Here is a 24,733-nt window from a genome sequence, read left to right as displayed (position 1 = left end):
TGTCAAACAACAAAGATGTACTGGCTGCAACTTCTCATGAGAGGGCAGAGGGAGTTAAAGATCTTGACTTTAATAAGAATAAGACACACTGCCCATAGAAAGAACTCTGGGAGTTGAATGGTGTATAGAATCTGATATGTTTCAATTCAGGATAAAGCTGAAAGACAGGCCACTCACTAGGAGAGGCATTCTGTCAACTGTAAGCTCCATATATGACCCATTAGGTCTAGTGTCACCTCTCATACTTAAAGGAAAACAAATTCTACAGGAATTATGTAAAAATGATGTTGATTGGGATGATGAGGTGCCTGATAATGTTCAGCCTAAATGGATGAAGTGGAGAACTGAATTGCACAAACTAAATCACCTCAGGATACCAAGATGTTACAAACCTAAAGACTTTGATGAAATAGAAAGAGTTGAGCTTCATCACTTCTCTGATGCATGCCAAGAGGGTTACGGCCAGTGCTCATATATTAGGTTGATTAGCAAGACTGGCCACATTCACTGTGCATTAATAATGGCAAAGTCAAGAGTAACACCCCTGAAAACCATAACAATTCCTAGACTTGAACTAACAGCAGCAGTGGTGTCAGTTAAGATTCACAAACTCCTAAAGGAAGAACTGGAATAAAAGAACATTCAGGAAATATTCTGGACAGATAGCAAAGTAGTTCTTGGTTACATTGCAAATTATTCAAAGAGATTTCATGTGTATGTTGCAAATAGAGAACAAGTAATTAAGGACTACACCTCACCAGATCAATGGAGATTTGTAGAAACTCAGAACCACCCAGCAGATCATGCATCTAGAGGCATGACTGCAGAAGGACTTTGTAAAAGTCAGATCTGGTGGAATGGCCCTGAATTTCTTTGGCAAAATAGTGAACTAGATAACAGTCATCTCCAGTACAAGGTCATAAATGAAAATGATCCTGAAGTGAAGAAAGTTGTATGCCATGCTGTAGCACAACAGCCACTGAGTATATTGCAAAGATTAGAATATTTTTCTGATTGGTTCAAAGCAAAGAGGGCAGTTGCTGTATGCCTTAAGCTGCTAAAGAACTTCAAAGGAAAGGACAGTGGCAGTAACAAAGGGAAAGACAAGAAATATGTGCCAGTGAATGTAGCAGAAGCTGAAGAAGCAGAAAGGGATTTATAAAGCAAACTACAAGTGAAGGCATTCCAAGCTGAAATAAATGTACTGAAATCAACCACAAAGCATAAGTCACTAGTTAAAGGGAACAATGGTAAAAGAGTCAAGGTGATAGACAAGACCAGTTCTCTATACAAGCTAGATCCTTTCATTGATGAGCATGGTATCTTGAGAGGAGGAGGAAGATTTAGGCTTGCCAATTTAGAAAGTGCATCTAAACACACAGTGATCCTCTTCAAAGTTTCCCACATAACTGATCTGATAATATGCCACCACCATAAAAGGACAAATCATCAAGGCAGGGGCATAACTTTAAATGAAATTAGATCATGTGGATACTGGATAATTGGAGGATCATCCCTTGTGTCCAAGCATATTGCAAAGTGTGTTACTTGTCATAACGTCAGAGGCTCAACACAACGACAATCTGTCAGAGGAAATACTTTTCCTCTACCCTACTGTGTTCAGTAAAATCAAACCACCCTGTGAGTCATTAGAGAACCTGGACGTGGCTACAAAAGGTATTTTCAATATTTGTAAGGGAAAGACAAACGTTCTTGTGTCCGCACAGAACAGGTCACCTTCGGTGCTGCCAGACGACTGTGATGTTAATCAATCCCTGGGAGAAGTTATCGTATGCATCAGTCGGTGGAGCGAGCCCTGTAGTCAAGATGTAAACATAGCAGTAGGATGGAGGAGTTTGAAGATTTATTCCCTAATGAGGAGTAATATAGGCCACTAGTGCTTCATCCTTTGTATATGTCGAGGGCGAGCAACCCAATACTTAAAAAAAAAAGGCATTGTGTCTTCATTCCTTGGAAGATGTACAATGTTTTATCTGCGCAGGCTGGTTTTATGAAGGTGTTCCTTTGGGAACATATGGCTGGGGCTTTTTGGCACCTGTATTATTTAATTACCGCATTTTTTTAGCAGATGATGTATTTTGCCATCATCTATTGTTCTATATTTTATGGATTTGCAGCAGTCTTATCTTATCCTTTTCTTTTTTATTTATTTATTTATTTATTTTATTATTATTATTTTATTTATTTTTTTTTTTATGTTAAGGCTTATAGCGCCTGTAGGCTCACTTGAAGTGTGTAGGAAACGCTGTTCAGGTTCCGCCCATTAGTGGTACCCATATTGGGGCCTATATTATCACCCAAGCTCATCTTGGGTGTAACCACCTAGAACCTTGATATCATTAAGGCTGTACGTGGTGGGATTCGAAGCTACGCGTAAACATCTGCCTGATCCCACGCTCACGACCTTATCCACTACGCCACCGCCTCCCTGACACTTTATAATAAAAAATAACTTCATTGTTATGTTGAATTCACGATTAGAAGCATGGAATCAGACAACATCCACAGCAAGATCGGATAAATACTACATGTGACTAACTACCACCAATTCATTAGCTTACTTCACACTGTACGTACACGTACTGTATGTTTAATTCTGGTTCTTTCTAGTATGCCACACTATGAAAACTTAAATCTTTATTTATAGTACCCACTTCCATGGCTCAAACTTCTTTTATTATCAAGTTTTATTCAAAATATAACTCCTTTGTAATCTTATATGTTGGTGTTGATGGAGTTACTGTATGGTGATTGGCTGAAAAGCGTTTGCCAAACGGGAGCAAACGCATGAGAGAGGTCTTTGGAAGTGTTTGCTAAAACCTGACTCTGTTTGAGCTCTTCTAGTCGGAACACGTTCACACATAACGACTGGCAATTATCGGATAATTGGCGGGAAATTAATGTAAATAAATAGCTCTCAACAAGATGTTTTTCTCCGGTGACGCTCAAAGTAATTAATCTCAAGTATTCAATCCTCACCTCTAACAACATCCATTGTGCATAGAGAGAAATAGTTTTTAGAGAGTGGTAGCTATCTCAACGAATCCTGATTTGCGTTATTAGGATCCCAGATGTGCTCTTTTTCCCTCAACTCAAACATCTCTACATCTGGACAGCACATTTTCAAATTTTTCTCCGTGACGTCACAACATATGCAAAGTCGCAAATCGACTGAACGAGACCAACATGTTGGTCTGGTTTTGCGACTGATTTCTTCAGTCACTAGACACCGATATTCAGTCGGAAACTCTGCCTTACTTGCAATTTCAGTCGTATATTGACACATGTGAACCCGCCTTTATATTGGATACTTCCTATGTGAAAGCCCACCAGTTAGGGAACCGAGTAAGGAAGTCCATCCTACACTTGGGCCGTGGGAAGGAACCAAACCCAAAAGCGTGTGTAATTCCACTATCGCAGCATTCTCTCTCTCTCTCTCTCTCTCTCTCTCTCTCTCTCTCTCTCACACACACATTTTATGTGTGTGTGTGTGTGTGTGTGTGTGTGTGTGTGTGTTTATTATTTTCTATTCCTTAGGTTGTCAGCATGGCGTCGGCGCCTAAGAAGAGAGACTTTTTTAATGGATCACAAAGACTAAACTTAACGGAGACACAGGAAGAGAGTATGGTTCCTGAGCAAAATGTCACCAGTAGAGGAAGAAATGGCTTCTCTTTCTCCCAGGATTTCCTTGGGCATTCTTCAGGCGACTGTCTCTTCCCATCTTTTTCCAATAGACAAAGTTCTCCTGTGTACAATAGTCAAGACAGTTGCCCATCCCTCTCTTCACGATATAGTATCCGAACGGCAAAGGTCGAATACGAAAACTCCAAAGGCACATCATACCGGTCTAACTCAGATGCAGAATACATATCTTCGGCGGGCTCTGCTCAGATTCCTTACTTGGCCAAAGATGTTGGAGACGACGACAAGAAGAAAGTGGGAAAGAGAAAGCAGAGGTAAGATGTAAAGCTTGTGCATTATTTTCATTGTTACTGTAGCCAATCAGCCTTGTTAATGTATTTTTATATAGTTTGAGTAGTTGCATTTTTTACTACTTTTCATTTAATAGTGGTACTGATTGAATATATATATATATATATATATATATATATATATATATATATATATATATATATATATATATATATATATATATAATTAGAGCTAAGGAGTTGATTAGGTTTATATCTATAAATTTATTAATATAATCCGAACCTTAAGAGACAAGAATCATCCATCCAGCCAACTGCAATTCCGTAGTTGAACTTATCAACATTCTATCCTTTGTTCATTGTTTTTTTGTTTTTTTTTACTATTTGCATGATATTTTACAATTTTATTAATTTTATTTTCTCTATAAAACTGACTACGATATTAGAATCTACTTCGTTTAAAGATTTTTTTGGATATTTAGGTGTGCAGCAGCACTGTGTGAGAGCTACATAAGTTGGGAGGTTATAAAGTGCCCAGCACCTCTTTTTATTCCGATCTCGTGTGGAGCGGACGTCCCACACTTATCCAGTGTGTTTTCACTCACATTTCTCAGAAGATGGAACTACTTATCCCGAAACGTTACAAGTAACGGCGGCCGCCGTGGTACAGTGGATCCATGAGTGCTTTGGGATCCGAGGGGTCTCCAAGCGCACGGGTTCGAATCCTGTCTACGGTCTGAGTGTAGGTTGGGCTTCCTCACTCGGGGCAACGGTTTCCTAGCGGGTGGGCTTTGAAATAGGAGGTACCCTTAATAAGTATCCCCTTTAGCCCATAAATTCCCGTGAAAAGCCCACATGGTATAAAAAAGAAAAAAGTAAAAGTGAATAGACATGGTGATTTTACTCTCTCTCTCTCTCTCTCTCTCTCTCTCTCTCTCTCTCTCTCTCTCTCTCTCTCTCTTTATATATATATATATATATATATATATATATATATATATATATATATATATATATATATATATATATATATATATATATATATATATATATATATATATATATATATATATATATATATATATATATATATATATATATATATATATATATATATATATATATATATATATATATATATATATATATATATATATATATATATATATATATATATATATATATATATATATATATATATATATATATATATATATATATATATATATATATATATATATATATATATATATATATATATATATATATATATATATATATATATATATATATATATATATATATATATATATATATATATATATATATATATATATATATATATATATATATATATATATATATATATATATATATATATAATTGAAAACTTCACATCTTATCTTTTGCTAAAACAGCTTCTATGAAATTAGGTGTTCTGAGGCCACTCCGCCAGTTTTTCTCACTCTGAACTGTTAACTCTGTACGAGTATAATGGCATGTATGGAGTAAGTCCTTTTCGCATGTGTGGATAGTACTATCACACACTATTAATTAGATAAGATGGAATCAAAAGCTTTCCGTCTCATCAATTCCTTTCTTCTGACTGTCTTCACTCTCTTTCTCACCGCTGCAGTGTTGCTTCTCCTGCTTTCTTCTATCGCTATGTTTATACCAACTGCTCTTAAGATCTTGCTAATTGCATGCCTCCAATCCGCCTACGGCCTCGTTGCAATAGACTGTTCTATCTTCTTCTCTATTACAAGAGTTAACCGATACTCTCAGTCATTCATACCTTCCTGTGGTAAAGTCTAAAACTCCCAATTTGTTTCTGTATTTCCATCTTCCTATGACGATCTCATTTTAGAGTGAGGTTTCAAGACATTTATTTCCTTGGACTCTATATATAAGAAATGTGTGGAAAAAAAAACGATATAATGAAAGAAGAGTATCTAAAAACAAGGATAGAAGTAATAGAAAACCAACTTTTATGCAGTATGGAATGGCAGGAGCAGGACTACTGACACCAAATAAGGAGCTGACATGCGAAGAAGACTAGGAAAGGAAAAGAAAAACAAACTCCCGGACCATGAGATATGAGATATGCAGTTCAGTCGCGACTAGTTGATTGTTTAATTCGGGTTGTATATGCTTAATGAACAATAGCTTCGTATCTGTTTCATAGTCAGGTGATATGGGCCCTAATATGGGTACCGCTATAAATAAAATTGTCTATGCCTTTTATAGGTGGAAGCTGGACAGCGCTTCCCATACTCTTAAGTATGGGCTATAAGCCATGACATAATTTGTTTTCCTAGTTTTTACGTCCGGTTTCCTTATTTTATTGGGGCTAGGATGGTGCCTCCTGACAGAGGAGTCAGGTGGACTTTGGTTTTGGCATTTGGGAACTGTTACCCCGAGTGGATGTCCTTCCTAACCTCGGACCATGGCCAGGATTCGAATCAGTGCGCTTGAGAACCCTGGGGCCCATAAAAGCGCGCGCGGTCACACTGCACCACGGTGGCCTCCAAAACCATGACATGATATATATATATATATATATATATATATATATATATATATATATATATATATATATATATATATACAGGGTTCCAGCTTTCCCAATAGCATTTTAAAGAAGCCATTTTAGCAAATGTGTAGCCAACTGCATTTTCCAGGAACCAGATTGTTTGGACCCCGCGAAGTGTTTGGTAATCGGTAAACATTGATCTGTTTGAGTAGAGGATTAAGTAGTTTACAATGAATAGTCCCTGTAAGGCATACCTTCTTTGCTTGTCAAATTTCAACCAAAGTCTTCCATGGCTCCAGGAATATTTGAATGATCACGCATCACCACAATGGTTCGGCTTTTTCTAGCGGCGTTTTCTCTTCTTGGTAGACGAAGCTAGGACCTGGGCGTTGCCGTTGTCAGTCTGAATGGGCGCGGCTTCCTCTGGCTGGGAATTATCTTGAACTGTGCTCATCTCGGAGTCCGACTCCGAACTTGACAGCGGCGGCTGTTCTTTATTCATTTCACTGGATTCTGATATTGTTTTATCATTATTAGACCACCCAGTGGGAAGGAAATCGAACAGCGTCGTCCGGGCACGCTTCGCCGACATGCTCGTGATATTGGAGGTATTGTCTACATAGCTCGCTTCCATGACGTCAAGGTCGTTCGACGGTGAAGAGATCGTCAGAGAGAAGCAACGTGGTGATAATGAGCGGTGTGGGATCCTTGCTGTTCACTGCAGATCGATCTGAGGATTATATCAATCACTTTGCCACACAGATATTTTTAACCCTCAAAGTACGGAGAGTTGATTTACTTGCCATCTGTTACAGCGGAGAAAAATCACACCTGTCAAAAATGCTAAAAGATTTTATTTCTTACAAAAGCATATTTTTTGTGTTATTCTGAGTACAATGATCTAGTTTTCAACATGTTATGACTTCTGAGAGCAAAGTTATTGCATATAAAAAAATTTTCCCCGAACCCGTGGCAGTACTCGCTGCTAAGAAAATCCCCCAAGCTCCGATAACAGCATGCATGCTCTCTCTCTCTCTCTCTCTCTCTCTCTCTCTCTCTCTCTCTCTCTCTCTCTCTCTCTCTCTCTCTCTCTCCTTTTGGGCATTTGAATTTGATATAAAAGTAGGAACTTTTGCACTTTCATGTCATGAAAATGCAAACTCAGATATATGAAATGATGTGCAAAACAGAAAAAGAAAAAGAAACATATTACAAGTATTGTGCATTTTTATAATAATTGGAATCTAGCAACTCTTATTAGCAATGAGATTCACGTGACTTGGCCGACAAGCGCAGTCCTGTAGAGGCAACCATGGATGACACACACGAGCGCATTGCTCAAGGGGAGTACGTGAGGAGGTTTATGAATGTCGCTGTGAGGATTGGTGTCTGTCTCCCAGATCACTATCAGAATCACTACTGGAGTCTTCACTTTCTTTAGTCTCAATAAAAAAATCACTGTCTTCATTTTCATCACTGTCCTCAACGTCATTACTGAGTAACAATGACATAACATCACTCGGATAACTGTTTCTTCCCTCCTGGTTACGGTGGTTGCCAGATGTCGCCTCGAAATGGAAAAAGATGACCTATTGTGTGGAAACATATCTCAAGGCTCGAGGAGGTGAGCGAGAAAAGTTACCAGATACCTCCACTTGCCTCACTCAGGACCAATACTGAGGGGGGAGATTTTCAAAACGTTTATTGCGGAAAAAATCTCTAAACCACGGTCTAGATCAAGAATTCTACAGTATAAGGATATACGGGTTCAATGAGCGGGCTGGAGGAATTGATTACAGAGCTTAACTTCTAACAGATGGCGCGCGGGTCGCAGGTATTAAGGGGCTGAGGGATAGGGTGGTCCATTAGCGGGAGAGGATGAGCGCCGTTACAAGATTCAAACAGTCAGTCAGTCACGGGAAGGAGCGCAAGGCAAATCAGCCATCGCCCGCCTTCGCCTGGGCCACACCACGCTCAGTGTTCACTTGCACCGCCTACGTCTGCCTCGTGACCAATTCTGCCCTTGGTGTAGGACTACCGCTGAGGCCATGGAACATTTCCTGCTTCAATGCCCACGCTTCCGCTCAACATACTGCACTACGCTCACAGCTTCTCGCCCTGGCCATCACAAAACTCGATCTGTCCACCCTCTTGGTGGCCTCAGGAGTCCACCCCTCGTGGCAGCATGCTGTCCTTCACCTTACTTGTGCCTTTTCGAGCAAAGCCGGCCAGCTACCACACCTGTGATACCCACACAGGACTACCCCAGCGCTCATAAGGATCCAAAAGAGGACACGAAGATCTATGGATCCTGAAGATCTATCGAGCCAGTCAGACCGTGACTTCTGCCCACTTCACACGCGCCCAAGCAACCGTGCACCAAGCCATAATCTGACCTCGCCATCTTGAGACCATTTTTTATTTTCTCTTTATAATACCAAATAGTTATGATGTGCGTTGCTGCCATAATACAAAAAGAAAGACAAAACCATACCTACATTGCACTTTTCCATACACTCATCTAACTTATCCAGAATTAGCTCAAAGTAGTTATTTTGGTTCATACGAACATTCTTAAGCAAAATACTAATTTTCCAATACCATAGTAAGGAAAATAACCCCACGCCATCAAAGAATGTGGGTGTTTTACTATGTGTGTTGTGTAGCTAGTCTATTGGTTAGGTGAACCATGTGTGAAGTAAGATAAGTTTCACATATTTTTGCACAGTACTTTCACTCACTCTAGCCAGTAAAGAAGGGTTGCTGGCTTTAAGTTCTTTGCTGTGTATGCGAGGCTAGGCCTTAAACTGTCTTCGAATAATGTTCAGAATTCTCTGGGTAACACTGCGCTTACGCCATTCAGGTGGTGACGAAGCGTCTCTTCCTCCCTCACGATAAATTTTGGTCCAACGTTGAACAGTTCTGACAGCTATGCCAGTGGTCACGGCAATTTCTTGATTTGACTTATTTTCCCTCACAGAGGCACAAATAACTGAGATTTGGGCCTTACTAATTAGTTTTCTAGGTTCCATACGTAGTAACAGGGCAGAATGGTTAGCTCACACATCCACAAAAAGGGGTTCGTGAGGGGGGGTGTGAAAGAAAATTCAAATTCAAGCACATGAGCCACAGGCGAACGTTGACTGGGGCTCACGTGACGTATATGCGCGACCGAGACCAAAATAAGCCAATCGGATGGAAGACTTTGTATATCTGGACTGTGCCTTGAACGATCCTCGCCTCTCCGCACGCGACGCTACAATCGTCCCGAAACGATCACCATACGTTAAGGATTAAAAGCTAGACGCCATCTTTTTCGCCGTATGGGTGTTACTAGGCGCCAACTGAATTTTTTTTTCGCATTTGGCGACATTGGCGAACGGTATCTGGAATCCTGTATAATATATATATATATATATATATATATATATATATATATATATATATATATATATATATATATATATATATAACATCGTAAGTGCCACCATCCCCAAAATCTTGCTTTTAGTAGAATCAACATATTCAAACAAACCTTTATTGCATGACATAGGCCAAGACCCTCTGGTATGTTCAGAAATGGTAGAAAATCGTCTTTGAAAAAAAAAATATTCTATTTCGCGCTTGTGTACATGAAACTTAGAAAGCACCGCTAACTTCATGCCTCTCTGAGTTACCTCCAATCACTTATCATTATTTATTCATGCATTATGACTATGAAGATTCTACACATATCACAGTGTTCAGAATGAAATTATGCACACAACAGGATGGTATCTACTCCAAGGAAATTTATTCATACGATGTTTTGGAGGCTTGACTAAAATGTTGCATAAGCCTGTCTCTAATTCTTACCTTTCACTTGAACTCGCTCTACTTGTACATAGGTATATATATATATATATATATATATATATATATATATATATATATATATATATATATATATATATATATATATATATATATATTGTGGTGATGGTTACTACCTCGTTTGCTTATATGTTATTAATAGTTTGTTACTATCTCGTTTGTTTATACGTTTTTACTTGAGATGGGTTCGACACCTATACTGGCACTTTACGAGTTGACTTGTGGGCCACGATAGGGAGCGGTTTTCACTCGCTGACCGCCGCTCACACAGGCCAGGCTAGGTTGTCGGACATACTACTTAAACGTATAAGGTGTGTATTACTCTTGTATTATTCTATTACTGTTTTACTGTTTTCAACAAGTTAAATTATTATCTGTCATTACGGGGTAATTTGTAACGTGTAACGTTTGTATTTTTACAGTACTGGCTCGCTTTATGTCCATTAAAGCCTACATTCATGGTTCGATGTGTTTCCATAATCACGTCATTTTAATGGACAAAAATTGAAGCCTCCAGTATCCGAGGGTACGTGTCTACGTTCTCGAAAACCTTGACGGAATGGAGCGACTGCTGAAGCCTGATAGGTTGGACTGTGATCCTAACTCTCCTGCGGCAGCACAGGAGTGGCGGCACTGGTTACAGACCTTCAAGACCTTCATTGCTGTCCTTTCCCAGGAGGATCTAAATAAATTCGGGCTCCTCATCAATTTTGTATCGCCAAAAATCTATGAAAGTATCTCTGAGTGTAGTACCTACGATGACGCCTTAACTACTCTACAATCGCAGTTTGTGCACCCAACTAATGAGGTGTTTGCGCGTCACCGTCTTGCGACTCGCCGTCAAGAACCAGGCGAATCCTTAGACGAGTATTTTCGTGCCTTGAAAATAATGAGTAAGGAGTGTAATTATAAGGCAGTAACTGCAAACCAGCACTGTGAAGATGCATTTATCAGTGGTCTACAATCAACAGCGATCCAGCAGCGCCTTTTGGAAAATAAAACCCTTGAACTTGCTACTATGTATGATCAGGCACGAGCTCTTGATTCGGCGCAGAGAAACTCTGAATCTTTTGGTCGTGCTCCGTCCTCACGCTTCTTGAGTGCGACACATGAAACGTCTACTAAAGGTAGTGACGTGGAATCAATCTATTATCGCTACAAGTGCTACGAAGACAAAGTGTTTCTTTTGTGGTTTTTTACGGCATCCACGTTCAAAGTGTCCTGCTCGAGAGGCTATATGTCATAAGTGCCAAAAGAAAGGCCACTTCTCGAAAGTGTGCCGGAGCTCCAGTGTAAGCGCTTCTGCGACTCCTGACAATGGTGCTATGCTTGCTACTGTAACTGGTGCTATTGCACCTAGTGTTCTGTCCAAGGCAGTCGTTGGGGTTTCTATCAATGGAATCGAAGCTGATGGTCTAATTGATAGTGGAAGTGCAGGGAGCTTCATTCATCCGGATCTAGTGAAACGCCACTCATTAAAAGTGCAACAATCTCAAAGTTCTGTGACCCTGGCATCCACTTCTTTTTCTGCTCAAACGTCTGGAGTCTGCAAAGTTAACATCAAAGTGAACGGCCGGTATTATGAAGATGTACGCCTGACTGTGCTCTCGAACTTGTGTTCTGATGTCATTCTTGGCCAAGATTTCCAGAAGCTTCATGAAAGTGTGCACTTGAACTACGGGGGTACTCTACCCCCACTTGTCATTTGTGGACTTGGTGTGCTAAAAGTTAATTCTCCACAATTGTTTCCAAATCTTACAGTTGATTGCCATCCTATTGCAGCTAAATCTCGACGCTACTCCACTGAAGATCGTGAATTCATAGAAGGCGAAGTCCAAAGAATGTTAGAGGAAGGGATCATCGAGCCAAGTAACTCCCCGTGGCGTGCTCAGGTGGTTGTTGTGAGAGGTGAGTCCCATAAGAAACGGCTGGCTATAGACTACTCTGAAACTATCAATAAGTTCACTCTCCTTGATAGCTACCCCCTCCCTCGTATTGATGAAACTGTGAATAAGATTGCACAGTACAGAGTGTTTAGCACTATTGATCTACGCAGTGCTTACCACCAGGTGGCTATTAGGGATTCAGACAAGCCGTATACAGCTTTTGAGGCAGGAGGTAAACTTTATCATTTTAAAAGAATCCCATTTGGCATTACGAATGGAGTCGCTTGCTTCCAAAGGACTATGGACTCTCTGATTAAAGAGGAAGGGCTTGTTGGTACGTATGCTTATTTAGATGATGTTACCATTTGTGGAAGGACTCAACAGGAACATGATGACAATCTCGCCAAATTCCTGGAAGCTGCTGCAAGGAGGAACATGAGCTACAATGAAGAGAAGTGCACATTTTCAACCCGAAGTCTTAGCATTCTTGGCTATGTGATTGAGGAAGGCTTCATTCGTCCCGATCCTGAAAGATTACGTCCTCTTCGTGACTTGCCCTTGCCCATGGATATGAAGTCGCTTCGTCGTGCTCTTGGACTTTTTGCTTATTATTCACAATGGATTTACAATTTCTCTGACAAAATTCGTCCTCTCAGTAACACCACTACTTTTCCAGTAACTGTAGAGGCAGAAAAAGCATTCCAGCAGCTCAAGGAGGACATAGGATCTTCAGTAGTCAAGGCAATCGATGAATCGCTGCCTTTTGAAGTGGAAACGGATGCTTCGGATGTTGCTATCGCCGCCGTCCTCACTCAAGCTGGACGTCCGGTTGCCTTCTACTCCCGAACACTTCAAGGACCCGAGAAGCTTCACGCTGCTGTTGAGAAAGAGGCTCTCGCAGTTATTGAAAGTGTGCGCCATTGGAGGCACTATACAAGACTTTCTGGTTAACAAAGGTATTGGTTGCAATAGAACAACTCCATATAACCCTCAAGGTAATGGCCAGGTTGAACGGTTCAACGGGACTACATGGAGGACCGTTACAGCTGCTTTGAAGTCTCGGGGCCTACCAACTCAGTACTGGCAAACTGTCCTTCCAGACGCCCTTCATTCAATACGTTCTCTACTGTGCACTGCAACTAATGCCACTCCACATGAACGTCTTTTTAACTATGCTCGCCGTTCTTCAACAGGAACTGCTATTCCATCTTGGTTGTGTGAGCCTGGTCCGGTCCTGTTGAGGCGTCACATACGAACAAGCAAGACTGACCCCCTAGCAGATGAAGTCGAACTTGTACAAGCAAATCCTCAGTACGCCCACATCAGATATCCAGATGGTAGAGAAGACACTGTATCTGTTAAACACCTGGCTCCTGCTGGTTCTAAGGCAGGTGACGTGACTACTCTTCAGGTAGCATCTACTGACGTGTCTCCTCAAGAAGGATCTACTCCTGAAACTGCTTCTACCCCTCTTCCCCAACAGGAACTCGTTGAAGAAGCGCCAGTACCTAGGCGTTACCCTACCCGTATCAGACGTCCACCTGATCGTTTTGAAGCGTCATGAATATTTATTTAATTATGCTGTAGAGGATGAATGTGGTCATGGTTACTATTTCGTTTGTTTATGTTATTAATAGTTTGTTACTATCTCGTTTGTTTATACGTTCTTACTTGAGATGGGTTCGACACCTATACTGGCACTTTACGAGTTGACTTGTGGGCCACGATAGGGAGCGGTTTTCACTCGCTGACCGCCGCTCACACAGGCCAGGCTAGGTTGTCGGACATACCACTTAAACGTATAAGGTGTGTATTACTCTTGTATTATTTTATTACTGTTATACTGTTTTCAACAAGTTAAATTATTATGTGTCATTACGGGGTAATTTGTAACGTGTAACGTTTGTATTTTTACAGTACTGGCTCGCTTTATGTCCATTAAAGCCTACATTCATGGTTCGATGTGTTTCTATAATCACGTCATATATATATATATATATATATATATATATATATATATATATATATATATATATATATATACATATATATATATATATATATATATATATATATATATATATATATATATATATATATATATATATATATATATATATATATATATATATATATATATATATATATATATATATTTTTTTTTTTTTTTTTTTTTTATCTTACATCACAATTTGCGTAACACTGTTCGTTACACGGTGTTATCAAATTTATGGTACGTGTAGGAGGGCCGAGTGAAACAAGGTGGTCAGTACATGTGCTTTATTGACAGTCCCGAGGCCAACTACCCAGAGTACAGCGGGGTGATGTGTTGCCGGTGAGGCCGGCCCAACATGTTGTACATATCCTATATCTTCCTCCCAAGATAATACAATGGGCATTTCACATACATAATGAACGGTGTAGGATCCAACAAAATAATGAAACTAAAGCAGAGACTTCTGTGAACACAATAACATAGATCCTTACATAAGTAACGGTGAGGACACTCACAACAAAATTAATTCTCATTAAAAGCACACATGCACGCAAACACACATTTCATTGTGAGGACAGGCCAGGGTCATAGTCTGCCACGCCGTGTTGGGCGAGACACAGTGTCCTGCTGAGCGGCGGGGCGGGACCCGGGTGGGGAAGTGGAGGCGATTGTGCCTGCCAGAGCCCGCGAAGCACCCACCACGGGCCGCAAGTGCCGGTATAGCAGTTAGAAGTGAAGTACTCCTCGCGGCAGTTGCCAGACGTAAGCTTCAATTTACCCCACGCCTTCGAGGGGAATGGATTGTTGTGACCGCAGTTCCCCAAATATGTGTCTGTTTCGGTCTGAAAATCTTTGAAGAAAAGGAACTTTTAAATAAGTTAATTATTTGAAATTAATTGTCTTTATTGAACTAAATATACTACCTTTGTGAAGTAATTAATAACGGCTTCTCATGAAACACTATATAGGCCTACGTACATTACAGACCTAGCTAGTTAGCTATCAAGTAATAATATAATATATAATATTATAATCGAAGTAATGCAGTTGAAATTATGAATATTCCAAAGTTTCCATTGGTTTTGCCCATGTCAGAGACCTTTTCACCCTCTGGCCGAGGTCCCGTGTTATTTACCCTCGGGGGCCTTGGCTCAACCTAACATGTTGCTATTAATATCGAGAGAGAGAGAGAGAGAGAGAGAGAGAGAGAGAGAATCTATATTTTATCATTTATAAACGTTATGAATAGGATATCATAAGTGAAGGCAACGAGTCAAATCCTTTAACTGTTGGACTCAGTTATTACTTCAGATTTCTCTATACACACACATTATATATATATATATATATATATATATATATATATATATATATATATATATATATATATATATATATATATATATATTTCCAGTACTCGATCTAAGTGCGTTATTATTGGTTATATTCGCATCTCCTCAGTTTCCTCTCCTTACTCTTTTCATTAATATCATCATGGTCGGCAGCCCGCATATGTATTCACAGCCATTCTGCTCTGTATTAGATTAATAACATCACCCTCCGCACGTCACGGGCTCTCAGACCCGACTGAGTGGTGCAGTACGTTATGTTTGAAAAAGACTTCACTTCTACCCGGGACTTCACTTGTAACTGCTACACCAGTGTAGCGTAGAACCGTGTCCCTCATGAAATCGTGTACCACCCAGGAAAAAAATATTGTATGTACCTTGCTGGCACTGGCAGTATGCCTCGAGTCTCCATCATGAACAGAGCGCTTGGATATGTTGCAGTGAAAGGTTCTCTCTCTCTCTCTCTCTCTCTCTCTCTCTCTCTCTCTCTCTCTCTCTCTCTCTTGCGCCCGGTGTGGGTTCCAGTCTCCTGCTGTTACCTTCGTGACGAGTAGCTGATAGTCTGGGTCATCAGCGGCCGCTTGCAGCACTGTCACACTATCCATGATTATCTGCTTGACACTGTAGAGTGCTGCCACAATCGCGGCAGCCACTACGACCTCTATTACGCTGGCCTGCTCTTCATCCACAACGTTTGGTGGTGCGCAGAGTGCTGGGTAACGAGACAGGAAATCTGCGGCGTGGTTGCGCTTGCTGGGCAAGTATTTTATCTGAAATCTATACTGCAGGATCTTCTCTTTCAGGGCAAACAGTCTTGCGTTAACTACGTCCTTCAGCTCCGTACCCCAAGAGCTTCACCAGCGGACGATGGTCAGCTATGATGAGAAGATTGGGGCACCCAAGGAGGAATAGGCAGGCTTTGCGAAGGCACCATGCGACAGCTAAAGCCTCTCCCGCCACGGGCGCGTAGCCTGTCTCCACAGGTGTCAGGTGACGGCTGCCACACAATGCCAAGTGCCACCCACTTTTGCAGCAGAAGTAGGCTTCTTTCATGGGACAGAATCAGTGCTGCTGCAGAACCACGAAGCCAATGACCACTTTGCTCCAGTCCGTCGCCACTACAGTAGGTCTATCCTTGTCGTAGAACGTCAGGCCCTCCTTCGCCAGTTTGTAGATTACTTCCTTTGCCCGTTCAAAGTTCTGCTGGTTGACGTCCCAGTTGACTTTCTTTCCCTATGGTTTACGTAGAAACTCCCTGAATGGCTCCATGATTGGTGCAGTGGGCAGGAAGGGCGCCAGCTGGTTAACAAAACCGTGCCAGGAGCGAATGTCAAAGCAGCCAGCCTGTCTTCTGTGGGCTTTTAGGTGTCCCACCCTACGTGAAATTCAACAAAGTCCACCTGCCTCCTGCAGAACTTGAATTTTTCTGGCTTCAAGGTCACGCCCTTCATGGCACATGTTTCTAGAAAATCATAAGTGTGCCAGAAAGCATCCTTCACACTTAAATCAAACAGCAGGGTATCATCTACAGTCTACACACTTGAACTTTCTCGGGATCCTCGCGATGGCGATGTCAAATCTTCTGGTGTAGACCTCACGGGGTAATAAATGTGGTGAGTTTCCTGATATCTTCATGCTGTTCTACTTAGTGAAACCCCCAGTGTACATCAGCGGTGGTCTTGTAAGTGCGATGGGGGATGCCTGACACCATATCTAACGGTGTGGGACTGTGGTGGGTCTCTCTCCTGCAGGCCATGTTGAGCTTCTGGTAGTCGATGTTGTCTCAGTTGGGTCGACTTTTTAGGGACCATCACCATTCTGGCACACCATTCTGTCGGTTCTCCCATTGGTACTGGCTCTAGAATCCCTTTTCTTACATCCTCATCCAGCTGCCTCTTCACCTCCGCCTCCCAGTGTCTCGAAATCTAAGCTGGTACGTGGCAGGCGTGGGGTTTGGCGCCTGAGAGTAGGTGGATGACGTGCGGCTCGCCTTCCATTACTGGCAGAGGGCTTCTATCGGTGTTAAATGTTGGCCCAGAAAAGTGGTGGAGAAGCCACTCCTCCAGTCGTGAAGTGTTCTCTTCCAGAGCCGGGAAAGGGATAGCCGCAGGTCGCGGAGGCGTACTATCAGCTGGTGTGGGGGGCAACAGTGTTGTCGACGTCGGCAGATGCCACAGTTACAGGTTAGTGTGGGAAGTCAGCGTGTACCAATCTCAGATCCTTGCAAGCTTGTAAGGAGATGTAACACCGGAAGACGGTCTTCATGACAAAGACGTCTTGTGTTGTTGCCTTTTTGCCATGTCGCATGATGCAAGAGAATGCGCCCATGGGCTTGAGGCTCACATTTGTTACGTCGCGCAGATTGCCGGGGCGCGCTAGTGACGCCGTCTCGATGCCCAACGTTGCCAGCAGGCCTGACCTCGCCACACACGCTTGAGCCCCTGCGTCTGGTACCACTTGTATCCTGGCCGACTTCCCCTCCTTCTGTGTGTCGTTGACGGTCACCCAGATATATGGCTGGCTCTGGGCTTATCCTGAAGAGTTCTGCATTATTTAGACAGATGTGATGCCAGTTGTGGCATCAGGATGAAATAAAGGAGGTAAGAAAGAAGTAAAGTTTTTAGCCAGATGCCAGAAGTCTCGAGTGAGTTGGGGTTTGAAAGATTATGACATTTTCTAATTATGAAACATAACGGCACATGCAGAAGGATTTGAGGTAAGGAAAAGGTCAAGAATTTTTGGCATATCTCCAAGTCGGTCAAGAATACGAGTGCACCAGTTGCGTTAGGTCATGGAGGATGGCAAAGTTGAAGGGAAGTTCACCAGGATGGTCAGTGAAGGGAGAGGAAAGCCAAAGCTGGTAGTGAACATTGAAATCACCAAGGATGGAGATCATGAAAGGATAGAGGGACAGAATGTGCTAAATATTCAAATAATTTACTACAGTCAGAGGAGTTAGGGGAGAGAAAGACAGCACAGATAGATTTAGTTAGAGAGTGTCTAATGAGTCGAAGACAGGTGGTGGAAAACTTGGAAGATTCAAGAGCGGGCATGATAGCCCACGCTCTTGAGTCTTCTGAGTTTTCCTTCATCTGGCTTAGACTCAACAGTCACTCTCGAATTAAATTTATCTATCTGTGCTGTTAATCTCTTCCCTAACTTCTTTTGACTATAGAAAATTCTTTGACTGTTTAACTTACAAAGTGGAACACTTTCTGTCCCTCTACCCTTTCGCGGAGATTTCCATCCTTGAAGATTTCAATCTTCACCACAAGCTTTGGCTTTCCTCTCCCTTCATTGACCATCCTGGTGAACTACCCTTCAACTCTGCTATCTTTCATGACCTAGAGCAACTGGTGCAATACCCTACTCGTATTCCTGACCGTCTTGGAGATACGCCTAACATTCTTGATCTCTTTACATCTAATCCTTCTGCTTATGCTGTCACCCTATCATGTCTAATTGGGTCTTCCGATCACAGGCTCATTTCTGTATCTTGTCCTATCTCTCCAATTCCTCCCCAGGATCTCCCGACGCGGAGGTGCCTCTGGCGTTTTGCCTTTCCTAATCGAGGGGACCTGAGGAGATATTATGCTGATTTTCCCTGGAATGATTACTGTTTCCATGTCAGCGACCCATCTCTTTGTGCTGAACACATAACAGAAGTGATAGCGTCTTGCATGGAGGCGTACGTTCCTCATTCTTTTTCTCAACCCAAACCTTTTAAATCTTGGTTTAACACAGCCTGTTCTCGTGTTAAACATGATAGAGACGTTGCCCACAAAAGATACTTGAGCCTTCCATCTCCTGAATCTCATGCACTTTATATGTCTGCCCGGAATCATGCCAAGTCTGTTCTTCAACTTGCCAAACACTCCTTCATAAATAGAAAATGTGAAAATCTTTCAAACTCTTAAGTCCCCTTGTTACTTTGGCATTTGGCCAAAAACATCTCCCAATAACTTTACTTCATCTTTCCCTCCTTTATTTCATCCTGATGCCACCACTACCATCTCTTCTCAAACCTTTGCTAACAACACCTTGGATGATTCTGGGCTTGTCCTTCCTTTCTTTGTCCTTCTGACTATTTCATGTTTTCAATCAAAATTCTTTGTAATGATCTTTTCCATGTCCTCGCTGGCCTAAACCCTCAGAAAGTTTATGGACCTGATAGGGTCCCTCCTATTGCTCTCAAAAACTGTGCTGTGCTTGCACCTTGCCTGGCCAAACTCTTTCAGTGATGCCTATCGACTTCTATCTTTCCTTCTTGCTGGAAGTTTGCCAACATTCAGCCTGTTCCTAAAAAGGGTGACCGTTCTAATCCCTCTAACTACCGTCCGATAGCTTTAATCTCTTGTCTAAAGTTTTTTTTTTTTTTTTATCAATTTATCCTCAATAGAAAGATTCTTAAACACTTGTCACTTTACAATCTTCTATCTGATCGCCAATGTGGCTTCCGTCAAGATCGCTCTACTGGCGATCTTCTGGCATTCTTTATTGAATCTTGGTTATCCTCTTTTACAGATTTCGGTGAACCTTTTGCAGTCGCGTTAGACATATCAAAAAGTTTTGATATAGTCTGGCATAAGGATTTGATTTCCTCTTCTGCACTGAATATCCTCGGTATATCCTTTACTGATAATCTTAACTGGAAACTTCACATCTCACCTCTTTCTAAAACAGTTTCTATGAAGTTAGGCGTTCTGCGGCGTCTTCGCCAGTTTTTCTCGCCCCTCCAACTGCTAACTCTGTATAAGGGCGTTATACGTTCTTGTATGGAGTACTCTTCGCATGTGGGGTGGGGGCAGTTTCACTTATACAACTTTATTAGATATAGTGGAATAAAAAGCTTCTCGCCTCATCAAATCTCCTCTGACTGACTGTCTTGAGCCTCTTTCTCACCGCTGAAATGTTGCGTCCCTTTCTATCTTTTATCGCTATTTTCATGCTAACTGCTCTATTGATCTTGCTAACTGCAATATCTTCTTCTCATCCCTATTCTGTCCAACTCTGTAATACAAGGGTTAAACAGTATTCTTAATCATTCATACCTTTCACTGGTAAACTCTGGAAGTTCCTGCCTGTCTGTATTTCCATCTTCTTACGACTTAACTTCTTATAAGAGAGAGGTGTCAAGACATTTTTTCCTGAATTTTGACTAATTGTTTTGATTCTCTTATGGAGACTATAGTTCAAGTTGGCCTTTTATCTAATATTCAGTCTTTTGTCCTTGGTAGTTCTCCCTCTTACATAAAAAAAAAGAAAAGAAAAGACGCAACATCCAGCTTTGGAACAAAAATGAGTATAGAGAAAGTAAGAGGGAACAGAAAAGTGGCTACTGTTAGTTGCATCAGAAAGCTGTGTATAGTAAAGGTGATGTTCTAGAGATTGAAAATTAGATATAAGATCGCGAACGTTGCAGACGTTAATGAAGAAAAAGTTGAGGAATATGTCAAGACATTTTGGATCGCTGCCGGAAGAGAAGTCTGACCTGGGAACATTTATGGTCTCCTTCCAGAAGAGGACTCTGAGTCTCCACTCTTTAGTGTTGAGTGAAGGAAGTAGTAAGTGCATGTAGTTTTGTGAGAAGGCAGTGGGCAATGCCTCAAAAACTCAATTTCTACAACTATCTACTCGACATAACCTTCCAGACAACTATCCTCTCTTCTTCAATAACACTCAACTTCCCCTCTCCTCTACATTAAACACACTCGGTCTATCCTTCACTAAAAATCTAAACTGGAAATTTCACATCGCTACTCTTGCTAAATCAGCTTCCAAGAAGTTAGGTGTCCTATGGCGTCTTCGTCCATTTTTCTCTCCCTCCCAGCTGCTTGCTCTGTACAAGGGCCTTATCCGCCCGTGTATGGAGTATGGCTCTCATGTCTGGGGGATCCACACACAGCTTTACTAAACAAGGTGGAATCTAAAGCTTTTCGTCTTATCAACTCTTCTCCTCTAACTGACTGTCTTGATTCTTTAAGTCACCGCCGCAATGTTGCATCTTTATCTGTCTTCTACCGCTGTTTTCATGCTGTCTGCTCTTCTGAACTTGCTAACTGCATGCCTTCCCCCTCCTGCGGCCTCGCTGCACAAGACTCTCTACTTCTTCTCATCCCTATTCTGTCCATCTTCCTAATGCAAGAGTTAACCAGTATCTTCACTCCTTCATTCCCTACACTGGTAAACTCTGGAACTCTCTACCTGTGTCTGTATTTCCACCTGCCTATGACTTAAACTCTTTCAAAAGAGGAGTGTCAAGATACCTCTTACGTTAACTGGACCCTCCTTTTAGATTTTTTTGGTTTTTCTCTTTCTACTTTCCTCTTAACAGGGCCTGGCAACCAGCGGGATTTTTTTTTCCAACACTTTGTTTGCCCTTGGCCAGTGCCCTTGTAATGTAAAAAAAAAAAAAAAAAAAAAAATCTGTGACTTGGAAAACTTGGAAAACTTGAAGGTGTCAGAGTTCTCCAGGATCAAGCGCAACCCTACAGACGAAATCAAGAAGAAAATCAACACCCCCGTACTCACCTTTTACCCACGAAGCTGCAGTTAACAACAACCTACCTTTCCACGACGTCCTCACCACTGCTACCAACGCAGGATTTACTACAACAGTATAGCAACCAAAGATCCTGCCTCAACGGTAAAAGAGAATGAATGCCCCCAACACTACCGCAACTCCATCAACACTTGTATCAGACCACACTGCTCATCGTGGAACAACACTCACCGAGAATTGGAGTGTATCACATAAGTACTTATTAATAACGATACGGAAACATAGAAGTCAACAATGCCATCAAGAACGCTATAAATAAATGGTACAAGAAAGAAGACCCTTAGAAGGAGAAGATACTACTCTACTACAAAAACAAATTGTCCACAGAATACAAGACAGATGAACGCATCATCAAAGGTATTATACAAACGAAGAACACACCATCTCACTCATCGTATACTACAACACCAAGAAAACATCACAGCTGCTGATAAAGAACTATACAACTACGAAGAAACCCCTCCTACAAGAAGACCACGTCATCTACAAACACACCTGCAAAACTGAGGACTGTGGACCTCAAAATTATATTGGGATGACACAGATAACCTTGTCGAGGAGACTCACTTGCCACCTACAGAATGGAACAATAAAAAACCACTACATCACAGCATATAAAACCACCGCTTCTAGGAAACACATGGAAGAAAAAACTACAATCATCGACCGTGAGAGACCCACGCCGGTATCTTAGCGACTATGTTGACTGCCAAGGCCACGGTCCCGCGCCGAGCACCTTCCTACAGTGCTGCCCTGATACAGTTGTACTGAAGACTACCATTTGGTGAGTCCCACCCAAAAGAATATACAAGGAGGAAGTTTGGAGGACAGCGATGGTGCTGTGATCTGTTGGTAGCGAGCTTTCATAGAAAACGTTTTCAGGAAAAACTTAAGAAGATTTCTCCCATGCTTTCCCCCACCCCCCTATTTTTCCCTGCATCCTCTCGTGGTTATGAATTTATAAGGGAAATAAGACATGTTTATTTTGTATATATATATATATATATATATATATATATATATATATATATATATATATATATATATATATATATATATATTTATGTTTTCTGCCTGCCTCCGCCTGGGTCACACCATACTCGGTGATCACTTGCACCGCCTACATCTGTCTCCTGACCCCTTCTGCCCTCAGTGTAGGACTACCCGTAAGACCATTGAACATTTCCTGCTTCAATGCCCACTCTTATACTCTGCACTACATCCCCGGCTCTCTGTCCTGGGCATCACAACACTCGACCTGCCCACACTCCTGGGGTCCTCAGGCGTTCACCCTTCCAAGCAACCTGCTGTCCTAAGCCTTACTTCTGCCAGCTACCACGCCTGTGATACCCACAAAGGACTACCCCGGGGCTAATAAAGATCCAATAGTTAAGGCCATGAAGATCTTTGGATCCTTATGAGCCCTGGGGTAGTACTGTGTGGGTATCACAGGCGTGGTAGCTGGCCGGTCTTCCTCAAGAAGGCACAAGTAAGGCTTAGGAAAGCAGTTTGCCTGGAGGGGTGGATACCTGAGGCCCCCAGGAGGGTGGGCAGGTCTAGTGTTGTGATGGCTATGGCAAAGAGCCTGGAGCGTACTGCAGTGTGGTGATTGTGAAAGCGTAGGCTTTGAAGCAGGAAATGTTCGATGGTCTCAGGGGTAGTCCTACACCAAGGGCAGAAGGGATCAGGGGACAAACGTAGGCGGTGCAAGTGAGCTCTGAGCGTGGTATAACCCAGGCGGAGGCGGACGATGGCTGCTCTAGCTTGCATCCCTTCCCGTGACTGACTGACTGCTTGAATCTAACGGCGCTCATCCTCCCCCGCTAATGGTCCCCCCAATCTCTCACCCCCTTACTACCTGCGACCAGTGTGCCATCTGTTGCTAGCTACACTCCCTAATCAATTCCTCCAGGCCGCCCATTGAACCTGTATATCCTCCTAGAATCCTTGGTCCCACCCAGGCATCTTTTCATACCACTAGATTCTTCTCTTTTCGCTCTTAGAGTCCATCTGGTGGTGAAGGTGAACCCTACGGCTTGCACAAGGGGGCCCCTTAGAAGTGGTGCCTTAAGCCACCAGGTACGGTCAGGCAAACACTCCTTAGAAGGGGTGCCTTAAGCCACCAGGTACGGTCAGGCAAACACTCAATAGGGAAAAGGGACAGCTGCTAGTGGCTGGGATACCAAATTGAGTTGCTAAGGCAGGCTTCTTCCATTTTCTGCCCCCTAGCTGTGGCTGTCAAGTCGGGTTTTGCCCCTTGTAGGACTATTCATGCTTTGTTTTCTGCTAACATGGCTAGAGTAAAGATAAAATTCAAACAATAATGACTCTCGTCATCGCACAACTCTGCAGCAGATACTGTCAAAGAACCACATCTTCGCCACAAAAACCATAACCATTCCAGACGGTTATGTGTTACTGACCAGAACGGATGAAGACATCGAAAAAACTTTTATCAGACCAGATAAAACTAAGAGCTACAAGAAAACAATTATCAACACATAACACCTCAAGAATTAAAAGCAAAACGGTCGATCATTCTTACCAGACTTGATGATTCCATCTACACCAACACCATTGA

The 24,733-nt window shown here is 41.9% G+C and overlaps 1 protein-coding gene across 2 annotated transcripts in view; it reads left to right on the top strand.

Annotated features, from left to right (window-relative positions):
• The window catches only part of LOC123504538 (AF4/FMR2 family member lilli-like), a 126,091-nt gene that overhangs the window by 82,642 nt on the left and 18,716 nt on the right, over positions 1-24,733 (top strand). For both annotated transcript variants that reach the window (XM_045255123.1, XM_045255124.1), the window contains exon 2: positions 3,559-3,977. In XM_045255123.1, the coding sequence (XP_045111058.1) occupies positions 3,568-3,977 (410 nt within the window). In that variant the 5' untranslated portion in view covers positions 3,559-3,567. The remainder of the gene's footprint in view (positions 1-3,558; positions 3,978-24,733) is intronic.

The sequence above is a fragment of the Portunus trituberculatus genome, chromosome 16 (assembly GCF_017591435.1).
Source record: "Portunus trituberculatus isolate SZX2019 chromosome 16, ASM1759143v1, whole genome shotgun sequence".
Taxonomy (NCBI): Eukaryota; Metazoa; Arthropoda; class Malacostraca; order Decapoda; family Portunidae; genus Portunus; species Portunus trituberculatus.
The sequence above is the reverse complement of the archived record's forward strand: the minus strand, read 5'-3'. Positions and strand labels throughout refer to the sequence as shown.